The 22828-nt window shown below is 38.1% G+C and overlaps 1 protein-coding gene across 34 annotated transcripts in view; it reads right to left on the minus strand.

The window, feature by feature from the left end:
- RIMS1 (regulating synaptic membrane exocytosis 1) overlaps positions 1–22828 on the minus strand; it is a 463443-nt gene that overhangs the window by 160520 nt on the left and 280095 nt on the right. For 29 of the 34 annotated variants that reach the window (XM_082474132.1, XM_082474094.1, XM_082474131.1 and 26 more), the window contains 3 exons: positions 2643–2710; positions 1941–2051; positions 242–341 (listed from right to left, as the gene is read on the minus strand). In XM_082474132.1, the coding sequence (XP_082330258.1) occupies positions 242–341; positions 1941–2051; positions 2643–2710 (279 nt within the window). Of the gene's footprint in view, positions 1–241; positions 342–1940; positions 2052–2642; positions 2711–20796; positions 20860–22828 lie in introns of those variants that run through there. The other 5 variants (XM_082474117.1, XM_082474111.1, XM_082474115.1 and 2 more) reach the window with 1 other exon arrangement.

A 22828-nucleotide genomic window follows, 5' to 3' on the forward strand; every position in this document is an offset into this window, starting at 1 on the left:
AATCCTTCAGCATTCTGCATCTATTTATTTTTACGTAAATAATAAGATTCCTCCTCATTTTCTCCAAACTGCCATTGAGGTATAGTTACCTATTTTTACAGTATCCGTATCGGGAAACAAATCTGTATGCATGCATTAAAATTAGTTATTTACATAATGGACTTAGGTATAACTTACCCAAAACTGAAAACCACCATGCACAGAGCACACATTACTCAACTGTTTAAAAGTGAAACTTTACCTGCTCTCAAGTGTCCGACTACATCTGCGAGGCTACCCTTCTTTACTTTGGTGATGAAGGCACCGAGGCGTCCTAAGTCAGTCATTTTCCCTCCAACAACCTGGGTAATTATAAATTTGTAAGTTCCCAAGGCTCACACTGAGACAGAAGTTTCTCTGTTTGAGGAATTAATCCTACAGCTTTTGTGAGGTGTTTAGCATTGGGTTCAGGAACCAGAATGAAGTGCGATCCATTTGCGGTCAAAGGAGCCTACAGCTTAGTAGTGAGGAGAACGCACCACCTCATTACACGTGCGAGGAGGTATCCTAAGGAAGTGTATGTACTGGTTCCTCACACCAACCTCACGCAGAAGGGCACCAGGGACAACGCGCTCCCAGAAGACGAGGTCTCCCTGCTCTCACCATCAGACAGCAGGTGTTTGACACAGTTGACTAATTGGGGTTTATTTTTTCTTGACCCTCTACATTCACTTGAATTTCTACACTCAGATCGTGTCCCATTGTGACGTGAGATGTTGATCTCTTTTGTATATTTTTAGGAGAATGTAGAAGACTAAGACGAAGACTGGGGATTTAAACCAAGAACAAGTCACTTTGGGGAAGCAGTTCCACCATGGTCCAGAGTAATAGCCTAAGTTTATCTCAGCTCCTGACCACCTGAATGACCTCCTCATCTGAAATATCAACACATATAGGATCCAATCTAACTCTCCAAGTCTGAGTTATATCACTGAATAATTAACATTCTCACCTGGATTTTCCTCCATAACTAAAATTAAACACATCTGAAAGTTTCTAAGTTTAATTTCTCCCAGTGCAGGGGCTCAATGTGTATAATTAAAAATGGGAGGGATAATGTCAAAAGTTGAGGTTGATCCATATTCTTAGGGTCACGCCCAATAGTGGAGGTGATCAGAATTATTTCATAGCAAGAGAAACTAATGATGATAATCAATAAGGTGACATTAACTGAATAACAGATTTTTAGTTGGATTAATAGCTGATGGTTTTGAAGAGGTTAAACTATCACCCAACTATAATTCAATCTCTTGGTAAATAATCATTTTAAAGCAACATCTTTAAATGGTTCTTTAAGTTTATGGAAGCAAATGAAACCACGTGACAACACTCATACACGTGCACACACATAATAAAACAAAATGTATATATATGTTTCTTCTTACCGAAATTACATCTTTGTAATTTATTAGTTTTTTAAAGATTATATCTGTTAGAAGTCAGCTACTATTTGTAAAAGATACATTTTATTCTTTTGGTATTACCATAAATTTTATTGCACTTAGGAAACAATCTCTTTAATGATGTTTGGTGTTGTTTGTCAGGATATAATAAAATTATAATGTCCACGTTATTTAACTTTACTACTTTCCATTAAAACCATTTTAATGTAAACATTGTCCTTGAACTTTATATTCCGAGAAAAGTTCTTTCGTTTTCCTATATTTTATTGCAGCTTCCTAAGACATCTGTATGCCATTTTAGCAAAATGATTTTAAACTATTACCCCGATAAAAGTACTAAGTATACCATAAGACATCACTATATTAACAAGGTATATTCACTAGAAGAACTTTATTTTGAAGAGGAGAAGATACTTAAAAATCATTGTCAGAAACTTTGCTGAATGTAGCCCACACTGTAATTCAGCCTTTAAGAACATTATAAACCAGCATACTTACTTTCAGACCCAGTAATGCACCTGATTCTTTGGGCATTGTTGTTCTCTTGTTAAGAATAACGCGTCCAATTAATCGGTCCCCCTCTTTAGATGGCTGCCACGTTACAGGATGCTATTAAAACATGAACAAAGTTATAAAAGATAAACCAGCTGCTTTCTTTCCTACAGACACATAATTATTGCTTGTAGCATGGTGCGATTTCCTCATTTAAGGACACTCTGAGGGAGTTCTTTATTCTGGTGGGCTCTATCCTTGACTTATAACAATTTTCTTTTCGTGCTATATTTTATTTGCAATAGGTACTTACTATACTAAATTGTTCTAAAAGTAGTCAGTGACTAAGTACGTCTCTAAAATACGGTTCTGAAATGAAATGAATTGAAATTTTAAAATATATCTGCTCACCTAAATCAAATCGATTCTATATTTTGAGTTGTCGTTAATATGGACATCATTAACCAAATAATATCTCATCTACCTATAGCCGTTATTTAACCCTTGCTGTTAGTTACTTTAAAATGGGTTATTATTCAGTGATACTGTTTTTTCCTTCAAAACTGTCCTGTCAAAGGAAATCAATACTTACTCTCATAAAATGCAAAATGGAGCAGAATAAGATTACTATCTATCACGTATCAGCAAAGGATAACGAACAGCACACACAGTCCCTGAACTCCCAAATCTCCCTCCCAGAATGCTTACTGAGCTAACAGGTGATGTTTCCCGGCTATGCCACGTGGCGGGGTCCAGCCAGTAATAGTCCAAGTCACCTGCACAGTCGGAAGAGAATGAAAAGTGTAACGGCTTTCACGCGGAGAAGGAATACTTTACACGCAACTCCTTCAGTCTGTGAACTAAAGGGTTATGAATATCGCAATCTCGAGTGTGTACATCTCAGGATGACACACACCTGCACTGCACGGGCTGTGACCCGAACGCCCGGAATGAATGTGTGCCACAGATGCACGTCATACAAGGGGAGGGTTATCTTTTACTCTCGGTCCAGAAACGCATAAAAAGTACAAACAGATCTAGGTTATTCCACCCCCCCCCCCCCAGAGGACTACCCATGCCAAGGCACAGACTGTCATTAGTGATGCTGGTGAAAATTGTATTCACTGAACTAAGTATTAAAATTGAGTGCCTCCCCTTCAACTCTTGTGAACTTCATCATATCTTTCAAAATTATTCTCTGGTCTCTACAACTGGACACACGTTTTTTTAGGGCATGGTGTTGAAAGTTAAATATCCAGAATAACTTTCAGCAAAAGAGTACATACAAATGACAAAGTATTCACTTTTACTAAAGTCATAAAAAAGACTTGAAAAAATCCTAACTTTGTAAACATGAACTTAGGAACCTTTATTTTGATTTTTTTGGCTTCAAAATATAATGTGAAAGAAAGTGTTTGAGAAAAAAAAAAAAATAATGGAAAGCAGCAGTGCTGTGAGTATTTGCATAGGCAGAAAGGCCAGAGTGGGTAACCATATGAGAATAAATGACCTTTTACATTTTAAAGATCAGATTAAATCAATGAAAAATTTTCTTCAAAGAGAAAAATATTAGGAGAGTGAGTAAAGCATGTCAGCTAACAGTGAGATGTCTAGCTCACTGTTAGGAAAATATGTTTTGGATGCTGTCTGTGAAGGTTATAAATAAAGAATTTAATGTAGATGACAGGCATGGCAAATTCAGGCACCATAAAAGAAATATCATAGAAAATGAAAAAAAAAAAGTTTAAAATCTGCAGGCACAAAAAAAATCCATATACTTCAATTTCTTAGTAGAATGATATATATCCTGCAATAAGTACTAAAATGCTCTTCAAATATGGCATGTAGAAAACAGCAGTATATTCTATGAAACTATATTCTGTTAAAATTTACTCCATATGGAGTACATATCCTTCTCATAATCATATACTTTAAAAGGTATACATGGCTTGGCGACTATAGATTTCTAATAATCTGGACCACCTTAGTTAATGGGATATAAGGAAAGTTGTAAAAGGAAAGGTTGTTTTCCTCCTTTATTTTTACTGTTTGTGAAACTTCACGTGCTTATTTTTAAAGTTGCTTTGCCTTTAGTATTATGGCACCATTCCTCTTGAAAGAAAAACTATTATAATAATAAAATTAAAATTACTACTCAGTAGTAACTACCAATATTATTCAAAAGACTGTTGCAATTCATAAGGCTTTCCCCCTAAAATTTCACAAACCTAGTAATAAGGCTGAGGATTCATGAAATGTTGAAATACTGTGACAAATGAATAGACCCACTGAGATATCTGTGGGGCTTGAAGAAGAAAAATCAGTCATTAAGGTGGAAGCTGCTTTGAGAAGCCTTTAAGGTTTAAAGAAATGACAAACATCCTTCCTATTTTAAAGGCTTCGAGGAACCAGTTCATTGTGTCTTGAAGGAACTAAACTATATGTGTTTCTTCTTTCCATGTATTATTAAATTGTAAAGATATTATTGACTTTTTAAGTACTCTAATTTGTCTTTATAAGACACATTTCTCTATTATTAATAGAAGTGACACTCAACAAAACTGTCCCCCTAAAATATTCAGACTCTAGTATTTCATTAATATAAATCATTTTCCTTGATTACTTTCCTAATAGGTGATTAAAGATATTCGTTGCCAGGTGGCATAGCTACAAAATGATAAATGCATGGTATTTGCTTACGAAATTGATGCAAAAGCATTTTGGTTCTAATGCTCAATACAACTGTAAAGGAATAAATTTACTATTGTCATTAATTTAAATCCAGGAAATAGATGCTTCCGTCAACTGAAATGGCAAGTTCATAAATATCCAAGTCCAATGAAGTGTTATAATTTGAGCATTATTTTTTTGTGAAAACATGGAAAACAGACTTTTATCCTATTCCTTGTGAAAAAGCAGGTTAATTACACTTCATAAGTAAGCAGACAGCTTTCACTGCACAAATAAAAGTCGGCTAAGGACACGTGAGCTTTCTGTAAAGAGAACTACCTTTTCCTAAACCCAGGTCATTACGGTAAGGGTATGTTAACAGTGCATAAGCATGCATCTCTATGAGTTAAATCTTTGTACCTCGTGATAGCTAATGTCAAAGAACGGTGGATTCCAATAAGACCAATCGAAGGCAACGAACAAAAATACCTTCTAAATAATACAAATGCATGGTTGAGTGTGTATGGGTATATTAAAACTGCCAGGAGAGAACCATAACTAATTTCACACATTAAATACCTATTTCACAGTTTACATAGCAGCTACCGTTGACCAAGTGGAATGCCCCTCTAATGTGCAAGTAGTAAAGGAAAGGTTATCGACACCAAAGCCTTGAAGCATTAGAAAATCCGGACTTCTCCATCACCAGAAAACATATATAATGTATTTTGTATACATTATATACATATAATACATATACATATATAATATACATATATATATTTATATACATATATAATGTATAACGTCATCATAATGATGATAAAAGATGGGACTCAAGCCAATTCCAAGATCAACTCACAGTAACTCTGAACAATTTCTAATACATATCCATAATTTTGCTACTTCTCATCTCAAAAAATCAGTTGTTCTTCCTACATAGAACAGATTGTCACCATTCAAGACAATTATAAAAATCATGGACCAAAAATCAGAAGAATTGTCCTTCCCAGAGTTTTCGTACACCTCTTTAAATTTTTACTCTTATATTTTTGTTTATAATCTACAGCAGGATATATGTTGAGACTCAATAAAATTAGATGAATCCTAGGGTACTCTATTACAGCACAACACTAGACAAATTAAAATATTGGGCAAAAACACGTTTATTGTATGTCTATACACAGTGCATATGCAAAAGCCAACTCAGTTCTAAGAACGAGGTTTTAATTTGAGACAAAATTGGGTATTTTTAACACTGTGTACCATGATCAGCACACAAGTTAACAAATATTGCTTTGGTTATAATATGATAAAAACATCCACTTTAATCCATTTTAATACTGTACAAGGACATTTTCATAAATAGGAAATAAAATGTGAAGTCTAAGAACTGAGATAAAATCTTAACTTCTGATTCATATAACGAAAATGCCATTTTGAATAGTTTCCTCATATTTTAGAAGTTCCTTTTAGAGAGTTCTATGCCTGCAAAGGGCAAGTATATTCACTCCTACTCTGAAATTATATACAATAATGGAGCTAACTGTCAAATCAGTCAGCAATAATTTTCTATACAGCAGAGCCCCAGAAAGCCTAAATTTACCAAAGTGTATTTAACAGTCAGGGATAAGAAACAAATATTATTTAATAGGACTTAGTATCCAGGCATTAAAATAAAATGGGAACATGTATGTGTTAAATTTAATCATTAACCACATAATCTGTGAAGTAATAAATACTATGTGTACGGATGCAAAATCAGTAACTTGTCATTCACAATCGAATTCCTGTCAGTCTAAGTTCCTAGTATAGAAAAGTTTTGGTCCTCAAGTATTTTTTGGTGATTTCATTCAGAATCTACACCAATGTCCACTCCACAATTTGATGGCAAATGCTGTGTAATTAAGTAGCAGATTTGTGTCCCCTGAACGCAAGGCCTGAGGCAGGGCTGGTGGCATCTCCAAACTCGTGGTCTTCAAGCAAAAACCTTTTCAATAATTCTAAGGAACACCAGTTTCTGGTGTTGGCCCAGGTCACACACACCAACTGTCATTCCTTGGAAGAATTACATTGTCTCCAGCTTTTAGGAATTTGTTAAAAGTAGCTGTTCTCCAAATGCACCTTACAAGTTTCACTTTCAAAATCCTCATTTGTTCACAATGTGCTGTTTCTATCATAGAACCAATAATACTACTGTCTCTCTCTCTTTGGTTTATTAATTTGACAGTTCAAGTAAATGCATCAACTCTTAGTTATTAAGTTAATGAGGTGTCAAAGATGTTTGCATTCAGAAATTATTTACATTGAATAGAACCTCCAGAGTTGAATTATCTCTAGAGAAAGATTAAATCTTTGCTTGAGGACCTGTGATGCTGTCTCTTGTGATTTATAATCTTAGGGCACAGGCAAGAAGGCTGGTAGATGATCTGGGAAAGGAGAATTTTGTAAGCATATTTGGTAGAGGTGGTTATATGTATTGTTTGGTGAATTTGAGAGCTAATTTTGGGAATGTCAACCTGACCATCACACAATTCTACAAAGCAGTTATGTGCAACTCAGAATCAACACTTCTGGCTGAATTCTGAGCTCCATCGTTTCGATTAATCCAACCCCTCAACTTTGGAGATAATAACTTCTATAGCATCCCACTGTTCTTTCGAGGGTAGGCTGAGATAATGCACGTGAAATGCTATATAAACTGTAAAGCACCCCAGAAATGCCAGCGGCCATTGGAGTGTAAAAATATACACTGAAAAGTATTTCCAGTGATAACACTGATAAGCGTTTCTGTCGATGCTAACATCATGTAATAATATTTTTTCTGCCCCACAGTTTACTTTTTGGAAACCTTGACTAGTCAGAGAACCTCCCTATATTTTCATTTCTCTGTTAACAGTGTCATCTAACCTAATATTTAAAATTACGTTGTTTCTATAAAACATATAAAAACCAGCTGTGGTGTAAAAAGAGCACTGCACTGCAAGCTAGAAACTTGTGAGTCTCACTCTAACCCTGCCGTATCAGGGGCATTATCGTGATACCGTTTCTTCGTTTCTATAATCCTCGTCCTTTTCTATAAAATGGGGATGATGCCACTTCCTCACAAAAGTTCCACGAGGCTTAAATGAGATATGCCAGTTTTGTAAACTGTAAAGGACTTCAGAAATAGACTGTATTGTCTAATTACGTAATCGAGATTAGGAATAAGAAATCACAGTGTTAGAGATCAGACTGATAGTTAGATAGCAATCACAGCTAAAATACAAGTAGTATCAGTAATCTTTCCACTGGATGACTCGAAATGGGCTCAGAAGAATGTTAAAGTCACTCTGTTTATAAAAATTATTAATTGGCCTGGTCTACAACAGATGCTCAAGTGCTCAGAAGAAAGGAGTATTTCTTTCTTTTTTTTTTTTTTTAAATGTTATTATTTTTATTTTTAATGATACTATTACAGTATAACAAAAGAAATGAATATAAGTTATAAGTGTACAGTTCAGTAAATTTTCATAAAGTTAACACAGCTGCATAACTAACATCCAAATCTAGAAACAGAATATCATTAATATTCTCAAATTGCTCTCTATGCGCCATTCCAATCATAAAACCCCTATCCTGAGCTTGAACACTTTAGATCAAATTTACCTTTATTTTAACTTAATGGAAATGGAATCTAAATTATGTACTCTTTAGTGTCTGGCTTACTTTGCTCCATATTATTTTTGACATATTCTTCTATGTTGATTTGTGCAGTCTTTATTCACGTATTCTCATTGCTTGATAGTATACTATTATTATACACTATACCAATTCTACAGTAAAAAGGCATTTTGTGTTGTTTCAACTTTTGAATATTATGAATAGAGCTCTGTTGAATATTTTGTATACATCTTTCGTTTAATACATGTTAAACAAGATACCAATGTGTCGAATTTCTGGATCAAACTGCATCTGTATTTTCTGCTCTATAAAATACCATCAAATAGTTTTTTTTTTTTAATGATTGCAACTGTTGATGCCAGTTGTTCCACATGCTTAACAGTACTTGTTATTTTCTGACTTTTTCTTCATATTCATGATGGTGGGTGTGTAGTGTTAGCATCTTGTGATTTTAATTTACATTTCTCGGACAAAAAGAAAGTTGACAGGTTTTCATATGCTTACCGGTCATTTCAAGACCCTCTTTTATGAAGTGTCCAAGGTTTTTGTCTATTTTTCTGTTACCCTGTCTGCTTCTTTCTTTTTTTTTTTTTTTTAAACATCTTTATTGAAGTATAATTGCCTTACAATGGTGTGTTAGCTTCTGCTTTATAACAAAGTGAATCAGTTATACACATAAAATATGTTCCCATATCTATGGAGAACAGTATGGAGGTTCCTTAAAAAACTACAAATAGAACTACCATACGACCCAGCAATCCCACTACTGGGCATATACCCTGAGAAAACCATAGTTCAAAAAGAGTCATGTACCAAAATGTTCATTGCAGCTCTATTTACAATAACCAGGACATGGAAGCAACCTAAATGTCCATCGACAGATGAATGGATAAAGAAGATGTGGCACATATATACAATGGAATATTACTCAGCCATAAAAAGAAATGAAATGGAGGTATTTGTAATGAGGTGGATGGAGTTAGAGTCTGTCATACAGAGTGAAGTAAGTCAGAAAGAGAAAAACAAATACAGTATGCTAACACATATATATGGAATCTAAGGAAAAAAAAAAAAAAAAAAAAGGCCATGAAGAACCTAGTGGCAAGAAGGAGTATTTCTTTAACCCTGATTGTTACAGGGTGAGAAAAGGAGCCATCACACACAGAAAGAGCAGCGGGAATCTTCCTGTTAATTTCCACAAAGCCAGTGGGAGCCCAGGGGATTGAGGAAATGGTTACCTTTTTAGTGAGGTTGTCTATACATTGAGATGTATACAGATTACCCTAACCCCAAATATCTGAAGTAATTAATTTGACCAGGTTGTGCAATGTATCCTTCATCTGAAAATAAGCATTTTGTCATTTCTCCTTTATATGATCATATTTTCATGTGAGAAAATAAAACGCTTTTGGTGTATAAGCAGCATATTTGTGACTGAAATCTTCCATATCACGAAACAAGTAGGCTATTTTATCTCTTCATATTTTTTCTCTGATGACTCAAAGATATCCCTGAAAATGTTTTTTTTGAAACCAGCCTGTAATATCTTAAAATTATTTCGTACAGACATTAGTTATGGAATATATTTTAATATTTATATTAAAATAGGTTTAATATAGGTTAAACGTATAGGTTATAAGATTCCTAACTTTCTAATATTCCCTTTTTTTAGCTTATATTCCTAACAAAATAATCTACATCATAACAAGATTGATGGTTTTAAGAAAAAAACCTGTAAATTTAAATCTGTAACAGGGTCTCTCTGGATGCTGGGGCTTCAGGAAAGCACAGAAAATTTTGTGGATTTACTTTAAATGGCCTAAAAGACATGGAGAAATAAAAAGCTATTTCAGAGAGTAAACAGTTTGATTTTCCTCGTTTTAAAGGTCACATAAATTTATATTTTTGAGACTATGTGAAGTTTCAGGGTTCAGAAATACTCCCACAGCAGTGATGTCTGTGTCCCTTACCTCCACATAGACCCGATGCCACAGGCTTCCAAGGAAGTCAGTAAATTCAAATTTCTGAAAGTTCTGAGCAACAAAAACAGAAAACACACACACACACACACCGCTTTGTGCCCTAGAATAATAAAATAAGGATGCTTATGGTCTTCAGGAAATCTAGAGCAGACTGTATTTATTACCCATATTACATAACAATACAAATGTACCTAAAGAAAGGTCTGAGGTCACTGATGAGAGCGCAAAAGGATGTGCATGGAGAATAGTCTCGAGAAAAATAAATTTCACGCGTAAACATGGTTTGAGGCCCCACGACTGAGCCATTTATTTCTTCCCCAGAATCTACACATAGAAAGCGTAGCGAAGCACCCTTGGGAGCGGATGCCCAAATTCACAACCTTAGGGACCCTGCTTCCCTTTTCCCGGCACCAGGACCCTTCATGGCGGGGGGAGGTTGCTGCCTATAGGAGGGAGGTGTCCCTGCCACTTTGCAACTGACCAGGCTTCCTCTGTGACACTGAGCACTCCATTCACGGGCAGACCAGCTGTCACGTGCAAAGTCTCGGAACAACCAGCCAGGAAACCCTGTGGAAAAAACCGGGGTTTATTTGTTTTCATCGTCTGGGGACTGGGTGTTACCCGAAGGTTTCAGAAGCTGTAGCACTGGGTGAGGTCACAGCACAGACATTACAAGAAAGAACTCTGGATGCAAATATCTCTGATCAAGGAAAACGCGAGTCTTTATCCAGACCTCATGCCCAGGCAGCCCTAGCAAAACAGTATTCACTGCAATAATCCTGACTGTCCAATCAATTTCCACCTGCCTTCACATCCCAGAGACAGAAAATTAGGGAGATCAATGGAGATCAATGCACTATCCTGGTTTTAATGATATAAAAGAAACATACTCAAATGATGACAAAGATGAATTTTGAGGGTATACAGAACAAAACGGAAGTTCTTTTGATACTGCTTACCATTTAAAAATATATTGTGAAGCTATATGCAAAGCAGAAATACAGACACAGATGTAGAGAACAAACTTATGGATACCAAGGTGGGAAGGAGGGGTGGGATGAACTGGGAGATTGGGACTGACACATACCCACTACTATGTATACAATAGACAACTAATGAGAACCTACGGTATAGCACAGGGAACTAACTCTACTCAATGATCTGTGGTGACCTAAATGGGAAGGAAATCTAAAAAAGAGGGTATATATGCATACGTATAACTGATTCACTTTGCTGTACAGCAGAAACTAACACAACACTGTAAAGCGACTATACTCCAATAAAAATTTTAAAAAATAATAAAAAAATATTGTGAAGCTATAAAATAGTAGAAAATAAATTCACCCTAGCAAACATTTTGGTAACAGAAACAGATGTTTTGAAACCAAAGCTTCCTCCCGCCAAGTAATTTACCATAAATATTGGGGGTTTTTCCTCCTTTCTTTTCTTTTGTTGTTTGTTTGTCTTTGTTTTTATTTTGGCTATGCAAGCAAATAATTTATAGATCTACTACAGGACTTTTAAGTTGGAAGCTCCTTGACTGGCGGTGGGAAATCACTAGGCATAGCAATTTGGAGAACATTTAATGCCTCCATGTTATTCTAGAGAAAACTGGTAAGTACACCTTCAAAATTATAGCCACGGGAAACCAGGTAGCAAAACACTGCAAGGTCACTGCGCTAGATCTCTGCCACAGCACCAAAGCGGTCAAGCTGTCCAGAGTCACCCCCTTTCAGCTGGGCTCCCACTCCAGGTGACGGGAGCAAGCGATGCAAGTAACAAAGCACAAAGCAAACGGAGGGAAGAGGCATCCTCACAAACACGTGTGCACAGGATACGCACTGCTAATTACCAAGACATCTCACTTCAGAGGAGCTGAAACCACTGACACGGGAAAGGGATTCTCTCCTGAATATTTAAGGTTGGGATGAATGAGTCCAGAATTACATTTCCAATATAATAATTTCAAAATATATTCCTCTTAGATTAAACCTTCATACCAAAAGCTGTTACTTTAAAACATCAGGATGCCTCACCGGCCTTCAAAGTGCTCAAGGTGGTTTCTTGGTTGCTCATAGGTCAGGGGCCATCTTGAGAAGGACCGGGTTCCACTCAGGATGCCCAGGGCGCTGGCTGTTTAAACAGAGAACTCCACAGTCACCCAGCTGCACTGACCTACCCAAGCCCAGATCAGGGAGGACATATCCTGGAACACCCTGTCCCTGGATATTTCTGAAATGTTTAACTCAGAACAATAATGTGCACGGAGGTCTTGGTGAGGGAGAGGCGGTGAATCCATTTAGCTGTTCTAAAATCTAGCTGTGCATTAACTCGGACCACCAGCCACGCGCCCGGGCTGCGCCGTATCCCACCTCTGCCCCACCGTTCTTTTACCACGTTGTCCTTCAACACGTTATGCGTTAGACAGACCATCACGCAGACACCGCTGCTGCTACTGAGCGTCGTCTCCATGAAACCACACGCAAGAAACGTCTTTCTGGTGTCCGTGTCAGGACAGATCAGTGAGCACTCCTACAGCTGGTTTACTTTAGCGTTATGGATGCGCTATACATTTTTAACTAATGACATCTTTCTCAAAGCACACGTATTAGGATGTTTACGGTTAAATCTACAGCTGAAATGTCTATCTTGATTCTCCCTCACGGATCTTTTCTACACGTTTTTCACTGATTGCATATGGCTGTATTTTTACATTTGGTAGAAACGTAAAGTCACTTCTGGTACAAAGGTAGACTTTAAAGTGGGAATTAAAATAAAATTGAATGAATATGCCCAAAACATTATTTAATATATTTATTGTAAACCCTGCTTTCATTAAAATATAGATTTTTCCATCCATCGATCTCAAAATATCTTTCCTGCCGTGAGAAATAACTAAAATGCAATTGAAGTACAGATGTTAGCTTGTCTTGAGCTTAAACCACAGCATTCAGTAAACGGCAAATTATTGTACCTTACTTGGGAATCTTGCCAAAGAATGGAAAGCAAGTGAAAAAGGTTTCTCTTCTGGCAAAAACCAATATCACAAATCTGAGCTCCCAGACTTAATTCATTCAAAAACCCAGTAGGCCTTCACTCATAATTTTAGTCACAATCATAAGACAGTTTCTCTGGCATTCGACCCCACAGGACCACTGAAGATGCACATTGTAAACGAGCAAGTAAGGGTTGCTACAGACAAACATATTGGCATCAATAAGAATTGACAGGGAAAGGGACAGAGAAATTTAAAAGCACAAAAACAAACTAAACAAATTGGTTAAGGCTCTACATGCCCTCAACATTTTGATACTGTGAGTAGCTCTGAGAACACAACTGTCTTACCAGGCAACATAATAAACTGATGTTAAAACAATATCCAAAACTGGACAGCTACATGTAAAAGAATGAAATCAGACCACGCCCTAACACCATACACAAAAATAAACTCAAAATGGATTAAAGACCTAAATGTAAGGCCAGACAATATCAAACTCTTAGAGGAAAACATAGGCAGAACACTCTATGACATAAATCACAGCAAGATCCTTTTTCACCCACCTCCTAGAGAAATGGAAATAAAAACAAAAATAAACAAATGGGACCTAATGAAACTTCAAAGCTTTTGCACAGCAAAGGAAACCATAAACAAGGTGAAAAGACAACCCTCAGAATGGGAGAAAATATTTGCAAATGAAGCAACTGACAAAGGATTAATCTCCAAAGTTTACAAGCAGCTCATGCAGCTCAATATCAAAAAAAGAAACAACTTAATCCAAAAATGGGCAGAAGACCTAAATAGACATTTCTTCAAAGAAGATATACAGAATGCCAACAAACACATGAAAGAATGCTCAACATCATTAATCATTAGAGAAATGCAAATCAAAACTACAATGAGGTATCACCTCAACACGAGTCAGAATGGCCATCATCAAAAATCTACAAACAATAAATGCTGGAGAGGGTGTGGAGAAAAGGGAACCCTCTTGCACTGTTGGTGGGAATGTAAATTGATACAGCCACTATGGAGAACAGTATGGAGGTTCCTTAAAAAACTAAAAGTAGAACAACCATACGACCCAGCAATCCCACTACTGGGCATATACCCTGAGAAAAGCATAATTCAAAAAGAGTCATGTACCACAATGTTCATTGCAGCTCTATTTACAATAGCCAGGACATGGAAGCAACCTAAGTGTCCATCAACAGATGAATGGATAAAGAAGATGTGGCACATATATACAATGGAATATTACTCAGCCATAAAAAGAAACGAAATTGAGTTATTTGTAGTGAGGTGAATGGACCTAGAGTCTGTAATACAGAGTGAAGTAAGTCAGAAAGAGAAAAACAAATACCGTATGCTAACACATATATATGGAATCTAAAAAACAAAAAAAAAATGGTCATGAAGAACCTAGGGGCAATACGGGAATTAAGACGCAGACCTACTAGAGAATGGACTTGAGGATATGGGGAGGGGGAAGGGTAAGCTGGGACAAAGTGAGAGAGTGGCACGGACATATATACACTACCAAATGTAAAATAGATAGCTAGTGGGAAGCAGCCGCATAGCACAGGGAGATCAGCTCGGTGCTTTGTTACCCCCTAGAGGGGTGGGATAGGGAGGGTGGGAGGGAGGGAGATGCAAGAGGGAAGAGATATGGGGCTATATGTATATGTATAACTGATTCACTTTGTTAAAGCAGAAACTAACACACCATTGTAAAGCAATTATACTCCAATAAAGATGTTAAAAACAAAAAACAAACAAACAAACAAAAAAACAATATCCATTAGGCGACAACTAAACAAATGACTTTATGGCATATAAACTTTTATGAAAACAAGATGAAACACTCTTTTCTGCCTTCCTGCTTTAAAACAACAACAAAAAAGACAGTAAGCTTCAATTCTGATGAGAAATATTTTAATTAAGATAATATGAATGCATAGCATCAGTAACAAGGTGACTGGCAAATTTGCAGCATATTTGAAAACTCAGCCATCCAGGGATTTGAGGTTGAGTTTCCACAATTCCAAAATTAAGTCATTACTCATCAATACTAGGAAAAACAGAAACATGTAGTAACTGTTTATCAAAAACTGTTTTAGACTTATTGGGTATTAAAGTAAGGATTCATGCACTGTAAATATTATTTATTTTCTCCCTTTGAATGTTATATTTTGACATTTTTTGAATGCAGTACAAAAAAAGGAAAATATAGTGTTAATTGCTCTTTGTATAATGTCCTGTATAGAGTGGCTAAATTGTCTTCCAAAGATTCTTTCCAAAGTTGATGTCTCTCAAGTAAGAACAAAGCAAAGCAAACAAAACTATCTTTTCTAGGGGACTGAGTATGTAACAGAATTAAATTATGAAATTAACAGATATTTGGTGAAAAAATTGAAACTGAGTACTGTTAGCACTGATATGTAAAATTTTCAGTGACATTGAATCTGAAAATTGAAATTACCTTTAACTCTTTCATGAAATGGTTAAATTGAATGTTATTTCAATAATGTTAAAAGCAATAATTTTTCACATGTGTTTTCTAATGCAGATTTTATAAATCCATAAATAAATGTTTAAATAATTTCTCCCAATAAATATGAGCACATTCAAGATTGATCAAATAACTTCAATGATCTTAACAGCATAAGATCATTACACTGCACTGATTTCCATATAAAGAAACCTATATTTTAGCTAAAATGCCTTCCTGATCACAGCAAGAAGGGGCTGGAGAAATGAATAGAATCTACAAGAAATACCAAGATACTATAGTGATTATAATCGTTCCAATGTTAAGAAAAAAATCAGAGTTTACCTTAAACTTTCCCCAAATACACAGAGGTTTATTTAATACGTACTTTAAATCAAATTAAAGGCTCATCTCCATTTTAAAATGAGTCAATTAGTAGTATCTCCCAAACTCAACCTCATTTTCTTTCTACCTGGCAAGACGGTAAGTAGCATTTAGTTTTAGGTAAAAATGGCTTATTATTCATATTTGAAATATAGTTTTAGAGAACTTGGATTAAGGTAATTGTTGCAACTGTATTTTAATGGATAAATACTTATTTTTCAAATGAGAAATGCTCTATTACTCTTGCTTGGCTAGTTTGCATTTTCTACTGTGGAAAGGGGCCGAAACATTGAAAGACAACATCTTGCTAGCCTTTACAATTTTACTTTTTACTAAGAATTTCGACAGTTCTGTTTTATTTTCCAAAGTGATGCACAAATAGTTTTGATGACAAAAAATTACACACACACACCCAAACACACACACACACACACACACACACACACACACACACACACACTTATCTTTGGGCCTGCTACCATCTCTGTTCAGTGTAATTATCATTGCATCACATTTGAGATCAAATATCCAGACGTGCTTTTAAGTCACAGATACAAACAACATACAACCGCCATCGACCTTTGTAAAAGCAGCCAGGGCTGGTGGAGACTAAACACAGTGTGTTCAGAGATTCTGTACAGCAAACTCAATAGGCACGACTTCAAGCAAAAACTCCAAAGAGGGATTCTTCTCCTCAGGACAAAACCTGGGTTTCTCACCAGTCCTCTAAGGGCCTTCAGATTAAACCAATATTTTGGAGACTTTTAATTTGTGCTCAATTGTTGTATCACTTTCATGCCTTCACTGAATAGCTGATTACAGTAAAATCTCATAGACTAAAGCAAACCTTACACAGAGATTTCTAGAACTATGCGTCTGAGCTAGAATAAGACTAGCCTCTGAAATCAGAGCATCACAGCATATTGGTCAAAGAGACTTAACTTGTCAGGAAAAAAACTAGTCTCTGTCAAGCCATATGGAACAGAAACAAGCCCGGGCCGGCCTTCCAGGTGCAGTGAAATAATGCTGGCATGCTTTGTTATATTTGAATTTTCAGTCATTCCTAATCCATTTACCTATATCAATGTATCTAATCATTTATTTATCTTGTAGAGAGTTAAGCTTGGAAAGGATTTTTTTTTCTACTATGACCTGCAATAACAGAGCTCACGAAAATATCAAACGGTAATTAAGTTTTTTAAGCAACAGCATTCTGAAGCAGGTCTTCCCAGGCAGGGCCTGGGCCCTGGGGCCCACCTCCAGCGGGCCAGGGTCTCTGCTCACCCCAGCTAGCACCCACTGGCAGGGGCCCTGCCCCTCTCCCCCATTCCCGCACCATGGCTGGAGGACCTCGGGTTTACCCACTAACTGTGGAACAGAAATGGGTTACCTTCCGGTAGGCAGGACTTTTTCTACCACCGAAGGTCAAGTACTTTGCTTTTGTGATCTTTAAGGAAAGCTTTATAATCTGGGTTATGTGAGCCCTTTTACACGGTCTCTGATTAGACTCAGGAGATCAATACGCTCCTTAAGATTGTGTGTAAAGTTTTGTGTGCCTAAATGTTTTTCTGGGGAGAGCACGTTGCATCCTCTACTTCTCTTAAGGGTCCATGATCTGTACCCAAATTAAGAGCAAAGGATTCACGAGTCTGGATGAAGGAGTGACTCAGCCTGGGACCTGCTATACTGCCCAGGTGCCTTCCCTCTAGCTCCCAGAATGATCCTCTCCTGCAGGGCCCTAGCCTCAGTGGGAGGCTTGAATTAAGACCCCTATTTAAGCTAGACACTCAGGAAAACCAGAAACCGTACTCAGGGAAAATGAACTTTGTGGTTACATACAGAGGGCAAGGGAATTCACACCAGAAAGCAATTTCGTGAGTTATCAAGACTCTAATAAAGCATATTTTTAAAAGCCTTGAATATCAATAGGCAAGAGAAATACTAGGTACCGATGTGCTACTCTTCACTGACAAGTGCCTTGATTTCAAAGACATTTGCTAAAAGGGAAAGTACAGAAGAAGTAATAAATTTATATAACCTAAATAAGTTATGAGAAAACATAATCTTGAAATAAAAGTAAAACTTCAAAGTGGATAAAAAATTGTTCCAATTTGGACCTGCTTAGAAGTTAAGAGTAAGCTTCAAGGGCGAAGCATTCTCTAGAGAAAAAAAAAAAGAGAGAGAGAAAGAAAAAAACACTGCAAGGCTAACAGCTTCTTGTTACCAAAAAAACCCCTTCAAAAGCTATTAGTAAGTCTAAAATCTATGACAGATCTTATCCTATTGAGAACATGTTTGCTAGAACCCACCATCTGTTACTATCAATATGCCCCCTTTCTCTGAAGTCAGCTTTAAAATTTGTTCAATGTTTACAGTTTGTCAGAATTTATCTTCCAGGTCTTTAAAATGTATATAACTCATATAAAACCTCCTCTGAAACAACTAATTTAAATTAACTAGGTATTCAAAGCTCTTGGTTGCATTTCTGCAACAAATTGACCAACTCATTACATGATTAGGACAATTCCCTTCTTAATGACTAAAGATGGCCTATTTGAAGCAGGCTGTCCAAAAACTAAACCCATTTTATTAGCCTGCAATTTACAGGCAAGATAATTAAGTCTCCTTAATTATTGATATTATTACAAGATAATTGCTAGTTCTTTCATTGATCCCTCTATGTTGTAATTTGACGTGCTTCTTCCCAATCTCCCTGGCCTTAGAAAATTGAGAAGAACAGAAAGTATTTATTTTATTTATTAAAAGTGTCTGTGGATTATCTGGAGGAGTATAGGGAAGAATATATACTTGCTGTTCACTGAGATTTTCGTCTTTGTTTCCCAAATCCTTCCTTCACTCCCCTGACAGAGCTCTCCTCAGGAACATTCCCAGACGGCACTTGAAAATGAGAACATCTCCTTTTCCTGCAGAGCTTTCCAACCACGCACAACGACTTAACCGCACCACGTAAAGTCAGAAAGTTGGGAGAGACCTGAGCGGACCATCTGCCGCCTGACGGAGAATCACTTTACTCATAAAGCCACTGCCCTCCTACGTGCATGTGTAGAGACTGTAAGTCACTCAGAGCGGGACACAGGAGACCACCACGCTGTTCACCCTTCCTCGCTCACACACAGCGTGGGAGCGGAACCATCCCGGCCTCGGGCTTCCCCTAAGGGTGGCTTGTCCGTCACCCGGACCCACGAATGATGACCATGAACACAGGATTCGCCACCTTCCTCAGCGAGGGTTGATCAGCCACCCTGCAAGCACGCAGCTCAATTTGCAATCAGATCCTTCTGTTCTCCCCAAAGCAACACGTACTGTGTCTAGACTCATGGACGGGAACTAGCCCAGGACAGGCAGCGACAACTGCTTCTTCACACTTTCTCAAGGGGGAGGTGGCTGGAAGCTGCTCTTCCAGTTGCCTCTGGTCTTTGGATCCTAAGCTTGCCCTCAGCAGAAGGGGACCTCGTGAAAGTCCTCTTCTGAGAAGTGCAGGCGGAAGCTGCCCTCCGAGCACACGCTCTGCCTGCGAGGGAGGATGGCCCGCATCCCTGGCAGGCGTCCAGAACCCGCACCTCTGCATCAGCACCGCATTGCTGCCACGGGACCGCGGCGCCTCCTGCCCCTCCCCACCCCGGGCGGCAGTCTGCCAGCAGGTGCCCTCAGGACACTGCGAACTCCTCAACGCCTATGGGGCAAGAGACTCTCAACGGAGCCCAGAGATTTACCAGTTTAATTCAAAAAAGCCATAAGCTGCCTTTCAGAAAAGCCTCAGCTGCTAAAACGCTGTGAAGGGAAGGAAAGGCCAAAAGAGCTCTATGGTCCCCCTTTATTAAGAAGACTGTATCCCTTTAAAACCTTAAGAGTAAGCTCTCCTTCTGCACAGACATCACCATCAGACGATCTTGAGCGCCTGAAAAATGTGATTCCATCCCTACTGAGAAGACCAGCAGAGTCTTTATCAAACTGGCAGATGGAAACGGGGACCAGGAGGGCTTGCTCTGTCGTCCAAGGCCACACACCCGAATCTGCCACACCCAAAGCACTGCCTTGCCCTTTCCTTCTTTCTGTCTGGGCTCTCTGGTCCCCTTATTCGAGCAGGTTTCCCTTCAGTCCACAGCTTAATGTCACATAAAAACATAGGTATTTCCACGACGTGCTCTAAAATCAGGGCTGTCGGTCATGGGAAACCTGGCCTCAGCAGCCTTTGTCTAAACACTTTGAAATAACAATCTACAGACAAACTTACAACTTTCTGTTTTTAAGAAGATTAAACTATGAAGCGTTCTGATTTCAGTAAAATTCGGTAAACAGGGAAAACAACTGCCTTGGGTCAATCAGAAAGGAAAATACATACTTTCTGAATTAATTGTCTATTGTACATATATCAAGTCGAGAGTTAAATACTAAACTGTAGACAACGAAATGTACACTTCAGATATTCATTTAAAACATGAAAATAACTTCATACAATGCAACTAGAGGATTACCACTGCGTTTCAAAATGATAATATATCTGTGTAATTTCCATGTTCAAAGCAAAATATTCCTTATTCTCTACTGATAGAATCTAAATGAAGCATTTTAATATCTTACTCTTTTGGATAATTAAACAAATATTCTGTTAATTTTACATTTATGCACAAGATTAATATTAGTTTAGTTTACCTGTTCTTGAATGCAATGTATGAAGGAGTAGAAGCTGCAGAAATCCAGAAAACATAACCGCAGCATCAGAGGAGTTAAACAGAGGCTGCTGGCATCAGATCACTAAACTCTAGCTAGCAATGGCAGCAAATTCACAACACAATAAGTAATCCACGGAAGTGCAAAAGAAATGTTAAATAACAGCCCCTGCGGTCCTTGCATTCTAAACCAAAACCAAAAAAAAAAAAAAAAAAGCCTGCAGTGTCCAACATTATACAACGGTGACACTAACAAGGCCATAAGTGCTGCTGTCATCAAAACAGATCTCTGCAGTGTGCAGATTCTCATTGATTACCGCATTACTGATCTATAGTGCTCTGTGCTATGCTAAAGAGGTCCCCACCCTAGCAAACACCAAAGCTCCAGGAGGTCCGTGATTAACCGTTTCCTGAAACAATGCACAGACGATGTTACCTTCCTTCAGGCAGAGACTTGAAACGCAGTGGTCCCTTAAAGCCAGCACTGGACAGAAAACTCAGGCAGAGGCTTGAAAAGGCCCTCCTCTTATCCCCCAAGTGGCATTTCAAGGAGACACCCAGGGGCTAAGATGACAAAGGCCAGCAGCCCCCTGCTGGCTGGTGGACCCCAGAGCACTCACCTAAGATGATTTGGTGCCAATCTCAATCCCTGGCCGTGGTCCTGCCAAGCCCGGTGAAACCCATCGTTCCCTCTTCAGTCTCCCTACCTGAGACCTTACTCAGCCCAAGGACAAAGGGCAGAAGGAAGCGTAAGCCAGGAGTGCGTGAGCAAGTGCCGGGAGTAGGACACAGAGCTTTGTCCAGCTGTGCCAGACGGCCAGCCGGGAGCTCACGGGGGATCGTCTCCAGGGGGCAAAAGGACAACCCAAACTGGTGTAGCCGGGAGTCGAGGGGAATGGGGTGGGCTCACAGCTCCGGTATTTTTAAAGATGCAGGTCTCTGATGACTGTGCAATCACAACTCACGGACCACTAGACTTTTCTCACTGAGATGAGATCACTGTCTTCTCACCAGTTCTCCAACATTTCTTGATCCCCCTGGACCATATACCACAGAACAGCTGCTTTGTAATGATGTCACTGCTCCAATGTCATGTTTATTGTGGTATATCATTCAGTTTCCAGAAACAACGAACTTCTCTAGTCTAATGCACTAGGGAATATCATTGAAAAGTCGGGGCAGACTGCTTCTAGTTTGTTTTAGAAGATGAAATGATCAAATGATAATAGAGAATTAAGACCCAGGTTTTGAGATTTAAACTAAATGCACTGTGTTTACTTAAATTATAGATACTGGGGGCTTCCCTGGTGGTGCAGTGGTTGAGAATCTGCCTGCCAATGCAGGGGACACGGGTTCGAGCCCTGGTCTGGGAAGATCCCACATGCCGCGGAGCAACTGGGCCCGTGAGCCACAGCTACTGAGCCTGCGCGTCTGGAGCCTGTGCTCCGCAACAAGAGAAGCCGCGATAGTGAGAGGCCCACGCACCGTGATGAAGAGTGGCCCCCGCTCGCTGCAACTAGAGAAAGCCCTCGCACAGAAACGAAGACCCAACACAGCCAAAAATAAATAAATAATTAATTAATTAATTAAAAAAAAAATTATAGATACTGGTCAAAAATAATTACCAGATAAGGCAAACACTAATACTGAACTACGGCTCACTCATCGTCACCAAACAAGCGCAAAATATCAGCCTGAAACAAATGGACTAATGCGAACATTGTTTTCTCCTCTTAAAAAAACAGATTTGGTATCTCTACTTAGAATCTTCATTTTTTTTTTCTTTACCCCAAACTTCCAAGTATGCTTTCATAAACTGGCTTGAATAAAAAATTGGCCACATGGTTGCTGGTTGAAAAGAGAAAGGGAAATAAACATTAGGTGAATGAATCTCTGTCAAATCGTGTGATAAATAGGCATGTTAATGGTATTCATTTATTTTTCACAGGCATAAGGCAAAGTCAATGTTATTTACCCCATATTACAGATGAGGCTCAGAGAAGCCAGTTAACTTG

The sequence above is a fragment of the Balaenoptera physalus genome (assembly GCF_965194825.1).
Source record: "Balaenoptera physalus genome assembly, chromosome: 9".
Taxonomy (NCBI): domain Eukaryota; kingdom Metazoa; phylum Chordata; class Mammalia; order Artiodactyla; family Balaenopteridae; genus Balaenoptera; species Balaenoptera physalus.